Raw genomic sequence first — 6,609 nt, forward strand, 5'->3', positions numbered from 1 at the left:
CCCATTCTCTGGTAATAGGGGGTCTGGCTGTGACCATCGCCGGGTAATGGTTTTCTTAGCTGCAATCCATTATTGTTCGATATAGTTTTTTATGAGCAATTCCCTTGAGAAGATCAGTTTCGCCAAGGAGAAATGTCTTGAAATGAATAGGAATCCCAATCCCAAATTTCCTTCTGTTGTTTTATGAACCTCATGCCAAAACTTTTGTAGCTTTGGACCTTTCCAGAACATATGTAAAGTAGTGTGCTTCCTGGTTCCCCCAGCCTCTCCAACATTTGGAGTCTCCTCCTGAGTAAAAAGATTTTAACTTTGGTGTGAATAAAAAATCTCATTAAACATTTTCCAGGCGAATTCCCTCCACATGTGTGAATTAGTACATTTCCATTGCATTTCACAATAATTTTGCCAGTTCTTCTTTTGTCATTTCAAGTTCTGCCTTACTTTTTCCCCATTTGTTTTTTTATAATCTGTGGAGTATGATTTTTTTTGTAAAGAAACCTTTATAGAGTCTTGAAATAACTCCTTTAGTTGCTTCACCTGAATATGCCCTAAGGATTCTTTTAATATTGGTTCTTCCTGATCTATTGGATGCCTTCGTCGTGTTTTCATCGGACAGGAACAAAAGGAGCTTGGAGAAGACCATGAGGAGGTCGGGTCCCGGTGTACCTGAGGAGACTGTGGGTGAAACGGTGTTTACTGCTGGTTAAAGGCGTGAGTTCACCGAGAGGCCGGGTCGCCGGTCGCTGCGCTGTCCTGGTCGGCCTTGCGAGCGCCGAGCGGGGACAGCGGCTCGTCAACGGACCGAGAGAGACGGAAGTCCCGCTGAAGGCGTCCTTCATCCCGGCGCGCTCTGGAGTAAACGGTGAACTCGCCGTACTCTGAACGCCGCTGCAAAATATTCTGAATCCAGACCCGTCGCCTGGACTCGCCGCCGCGCCGCTTCGGCTCTTATCAAGCAAATAAAGCAAAGCCAATGTTTCGATGTCATCTGCCAGGGGCCAACAGGGGCCAACCAGAGGCCAACCAGGGGTCCAACAGGGCCCAACCAAGGACCAACCAGACGCCAACCAGGGGGCCAACCAGGGGCCAACCAGGAGCCAACCAGGAGCCAACCAGAGGCCAACCAGAGGGCAACCAGACGCCAACCAGAGGCCAACCAGGGGCCAACCAGAGGCCAACCAGGGGGCCAACCAGGGGGCCAACCAGAGGCCAACCAGGGGCCAACCAGGGGCCAACCAGGGGCCAACCAGGGGCCAACCAGGGGCCAACCAGGCCAACCAGGGGCCAACCAGACGCCAACCAGAGGGCAACCAGGGGCCAACCAGGGGCCAACCAGGGGCCAACCAGGGGCCAACCAGGGGCCAACCAGACGCCAACCAGAGGCCAACCAGGGGCCAACCAGGGACCACCAGGGGCCAACCAAGGACCAACCAGGGGCCAACCAGGGCCAACCAGGGCCAACCAGACGCCAACCAGAGGGCAACCAGAGGCAACCAGGGGCCAACCAGGGGCCAACCAGGGGCCACCAGGGCCAACCAGGGGCCAACCGACGCCAACCAGAGGCCAACCAGGGGCCAACCAGGGACCAACCAGGGGCCAACCAAGGACCAACCAGGGCCAACCAGGGGCCAACCAGAGGCCAACCAGACCAACCAGAGGCCTACCAGGGGCCAACCAGGGACCAACCAGGCCCAACCAGGGGCCAACCAGGGGCCAACCAGGGCCAACCAAGGCCAACCAGAGGCCAACCAGGGGCAACCAGAGGGCAACCAGGGGGCAACAGGGGCCAACCAGAGGCCCAACCAGGGGCCAACCAGGGGCCAACCAGGGGGCAATCAGGGGCCCAACCAGGGGCCAACCAGGGGCCAACCAGGGTGCCAACCGGGGCCAACCAGAGGCCAACCAGGGGCCAACCAGACGCCAACCAGAGACCAACCAGGGGCCAACCAGGGGCCAACTAGGGGCCAACCAGAGGCCAACCAGAGGCCAACCAGGGGCCAACCAGAGGGGCCAACCAGGGCCAACCAGAGGCCAACAAGGGGCCAACCAGGGGCCAACCAGAGGGCAACCAGGGGCCAACCAGAGGGCCAACCAGGGGCCAAACAGCGCCAACCAGAGTCAGTATGGTTTTGCCATGACAACCAGGCGGAAGCTGGTGCAAAACCAAAACAGCAGCCTTGCTCGGGTGGCTCTCAAGTCTCACGTGACATCACCCACTTCCGTCTTTTTGTCACGCCTCACATTGTATTTCTCACGCTTGAAAAAAAAATACTGGTAAATGTGTCTGGAGCGCTGCTCGATATGGTACTAGGGTGGCCATACGTCCGGATTTATCCGGACAGTCGGATTTCAAACGCCTTGTCCGGCGTCCGGCGCCTCAAGCCGGACACTCATTTGTCCTCCTTTTAGAGTTGCACCTGAATGCAACACTGCATATCGTCACAATGATGTAAGACTTTGGTTCAAAAATAAACATGGTTAAAAATGATGGCCAGTAGCAGTGTCATTCAATCTCTGGTTTCTCATTGGTTGAAAAAATGTAACCAAGCAGCCTCTGCTCCCCTCCAGCTCGCCGCCAGTCCGTCTCGTTCCAATCAGAGGTCCAACAGCAGCACTGCTCCGCGAGAGCAGCAAAGGCTGTCCAGGCTTCCTGCTCTCCGTCCCTGAAGCTGACAAGCAGCAGGCAGCAGGCAGCAGGCAGCAGGCAGCAGGCAGCAGGCTGCAGGCAGCAGGCAGCAGGCAGCAGGCAGCAGGCAGCAGGCAGCAGGCTGCAGGCAGCAGGCAGCAAGCAGCAGGCAGCAGGGCAGCAGGCAGCAGGCAGCAGGCAGCAGGCCAGCAGGCAGCAGGCTGCAGCAGGCAGCAGGCAGCAGGCAGCAGGCTGCAGGCTGCAGGCTGCAGGCTGCAGGCAGCAGGCAGCAGGCAGCAGGCAGCAGGCTGCAGGCTGCAGGCAGCAGGCAGGCAGGCAGCAGGCAGCAGGCTGCAGGCTGCAGGCAGCAGGCAGCAGGCAGCAGGCAGCAGGCAGCAGGCAGCAGGCAGCAGGCTGCAGGCTGCAGGCTGCAGGCAGCAGGCAGCAGGCAGCAGGCAGCAGGCAGCAGGCTGCAGGCTGCAGGCTGCAGGCAGCAGGCAGCAGGCTGCAGGCTGCAGGCTGCAGGCAGCAGGCAGCAGGCAGCAGGCAGCAGGCTGCAGGCTGCAGGCTGCAGGGCAGCAGGCAGCAGGCAGCAGGCTGCAGGACTGCAGGCGAGTCCTCCTCCCTGCTGCTTCTCAGGAAGCGTCACCTGCAGGCGACACACCTGCTCACAGCTGGGTGAAGAGTAGCGAGCACCGCGGGTTTTCACAGGAAGCTCTAAAAATATGACAAAATCACCTTCTCAGGAATATTATTTTTTCCTACGACATACTCCCAGACCAGGTCCACCCAGACCAGGTCCTCCCAGGCCGCTCCCAGGCCGCTCCCAGACCAGGTTCTCCCAGGCTGCTCCCAGACCCCCCTCTCTCTCGCTCTCAGAGCGAGGGAGTTAGAGCGACAACTAGAGTGAGCAGCGCTTTCACACCGACCCGGTCCGCCGGTCTGGGTCCAGAACTGTGTCAGGTGGAGCTGCAGTGGGGAGGTGTGAAAACACCTTAAGTCTAAAGAAGGTGGCACCAGAGACAGGAGACTCCCAAGACCTCCCCTGGTCCAGTTCTTGACCCCACAGACCTCCCCTGGTCCAGTTCTAGACTCCACAGAACCTCCCCTAGTCCTGGTGAACAGCATCAAGTGAAACACTAAAGCACCAGTTGGGTCGGGTTCTGTCGGGTCCGGTCCGGTCTGGTCCGATCCGGTCTGGTCCGATCCAGCACCAGCAAGAACATGATGTCATGAGTCCTCTGGAGGACACAGGACCCAGTCTTGGCCCCCAAAGCCAGACCTGATTCAAAAAGTCATGAAACCAAGTCTCCATAGATCTGAGTCCGGATCAAGAGGGATCCAGTCTGCGATCACGTGATCGGATCATCCCTGGAATGTTATCAGTAAGGAGCAGACACCCCCCCCCCCCTCCCCCCCAACCCCGAGACCCCGGTACCACCCACACAAAGCCCCCCGACATCACAGCCTGGCCCAGACCAGGTCCTGACGGTGAACATGAAAATCACTTAACCATGAAACAGGTTCACCAGAAGTAATCAGTCTCAGCGGTCCAGAGCCCCCCTGCCAGAACCAGGGACCCCCAGAACACCTGGGAGCCTGAGGGACTCCCACAGCCTGAGGCTGAACCTGACCTGGACCAGGCTGAACCTGACCTGGACCCGGCTGAACCTCACCTGGACCAGGCTGAACCTGACCTGGACCAGGCTGAACCTGACCTGGACCAGGCTGAACCTGACCTGGACCAGGCTGAACCTCAGCTGGACCAGGCTGAACCTGACCTGGACCAGGCTGAACCTGACCTGGACCAGGCTGAACCTGACCTGGACCAGGCTGAACCTGACCCTGGACCAGGCTGAACCTGACCTGGACCATAGCAGGTCCCTCAGGACTTCATCAGCAGCAGCAGGATCCAGATGAACGGGAGGAAAAGAGCAGAAAACAGACTGGAAGAGAAGACGACGTCCTGGACCCCCACCTGAACCAGACCCAGACCCAGACCCAGACCCAGAACCTGAACCCACACCCACACCCAGACGCAGACCCCCGTGAAGACGCAGGTGAGGACACGGTGGACCGATGAGCCGTTCTTTCCAGACACGTGACATAAAGTGCAGCTCAAGGGTTCTTTATGGTTCTTTATGGTTCTTATGGTTCTAGATCACTGACGTCTATGATCTGAGACCTCACCAGTAGCAGCTCGTATAGACGCAGTCCTCACGTCTCAGGGTGTCCCCCGGTGTCCCCGGTGTCCTCACGTCTCAGGGTGTCCCCGGTGTCCTCACGTCTCAGGGTGTCCCCGGTGTCCTCACGTCTCAGGGTGTCCCCGGTGTCTCCACGCCTCATTGTCTCTCGTCTTCTTCTTCTTCTGCTTCTGCTTGTACGAACAGGGTTCCGGCAGCCCGGGTTGCCAGGTTAGACTGTTTTCAGGCAAACATGACGTGAAACCCGTCTCGAACTCAACAAAAACCCGCCCCAGAGCTCAGTCTCTCTAGAAAGTCATGTTAAAACTCTAAAATTCTTATTTGCACAATAAAGAAGCTGTTATGAGCGCAGAGCTGCAGCGAAGAGAGAAAGACAACAGGAAGTAAAACAGGCTCCAGGAACATGAGCGACCCAGCACCTAAATCCAACCTACTGCTGTTAAATTATTCATTTAAAAATTATTTAGGCTGCCTGGCAATAACATTTCTCTCTTGCTGACCCACACACACAAATGCTCACACGATTGTGTATATCTTTGTGTGTTTCTCGCATTGTTCTATTATATTGAACATATATGTGTCTTAAATTTATATTTAAATTATATTTTTTTATGTATGGCTGTATTTCTATTCTATTTATATGTATTTTCTCTGTGCTGCTGGAACACTGCAATTTCCTCTGTGGCACAAATAATGGACTTTCAATTTCAAGACACTGAAACTAACCAATCAAATCAGTGAATGTAGTGGATTCCAGCCAATCAGAGGCAGGGGGCGGCTCATGGTGCGATCACACGGTCAATATGGCTCATACATCATGCTATGATGCACATCAGGGGTTGGAAATGGGTGTCAATAATTTCAAACAACTTCAAAATATTGTGAAAACCAGCCAGAAACTCATCAACCCGTCCGATGTTACTTTTTCCAGCTCAAGTGGTTCAAAAGAAGAGAAACACGCCCAAACTGGCAACCCTGGCGGGCAGGCTGCAGACCAGGAGGCGTAATGCTGCCCCCTACAGGCAGAGAGCCTTCACGATCCGATGCTCTCACGGTGAAGGAGCTTCAGCCACACGTCACTCACGCAGACGCCTCGGTCACTAAGGGTGGCCGTTTAAGCCAGACATCGCCTGGTACAAAACGCCGTTAAGAACGGCGCTTTTAACGCCGAGCGCCGCCAGCGCTTTATTTTGAAACGCCGAGCGCCGCCACGCGCTCCATAACATGCTGATATTCTCCTCCCCTGAAGTTTCACCAGCCAGTAAAAGGTATCGGTCTTCTTTTTAGAGGAACTTTTTTCCATATATGTTTTATTGTCCACATGACGTTTGATATATTAAATGTATTAAAATATATTTTTTTTCCTTTCTAATCAATTTTCAAAACTCAAATGTTTAAAAATAAATCTGAGATTCTCTCTTTAGGGTCTATGTTTGTCTGTTACAACATTACATTCTCAGTACAATTCAGTTTTTTCAAATAATGTCTGAATGCATGATAGAAGAAGTGTTGAATATTCGTTTGGCAGTAACTGTCGGGCTGCTGAACTACTTAAACACAAATATTCACACTGGTTCTGTGGCTCCCGCTTAAATTTAATTATGACATAATTTGGTTTTTATTTGTTAATGCTTATATTTTAATAATAAATCACACAACATAAAACAACAGGGGCGCTGGCCAGTTATTACCAATCAAAACACTAAGAGGTGAAGGACAGCTTCACTTATTAAAAAACAAACAGAAAAAGCATCAGCAGGACATGGAGCCTCCCACTGC

General features: G+C 54.3%; 1 protein-coding gene across 1 annotated transcript in view; it reads right to left on the bottom strand.

Annotated features, from left to right (window-relative positions):
• Window positions 1-4,972, bottom strand: part of LOC115384387 (ribosome biogenesis protein bop1-like) — a 10,770-nt gene extending 5,798 nt beyond the window's left edge. Inside the window, exon 1 of the mRNA XM_030086637.1 lies at window positions 4,885-4,972. Coding sequence (XP_029942497.1) covers window positions 4,885-4,972 — 88 coding nt within the window. The remainder of the gene's footprint in view (window positions 1-4,884) is intronic.
• Window positions 4,973-6,609: the final 1,637 nt, after the last annotated feature.

This window comes from Salarias fasciatus, unplaced genomic scaffold (genome assembly GCF_902148845.1).
Source record: "Salarias fasciatus unplaced genomic scaffold, fSalaFa1.1, whole genome shotgun sequence".
Taxonomy (NCBI): domain Eukaryota; kingdom Metazoa; phylum Chordata; class Actinopteri; order Blenniiformes; family Blenniidae; genus Salarias; species Salarias fasciatus.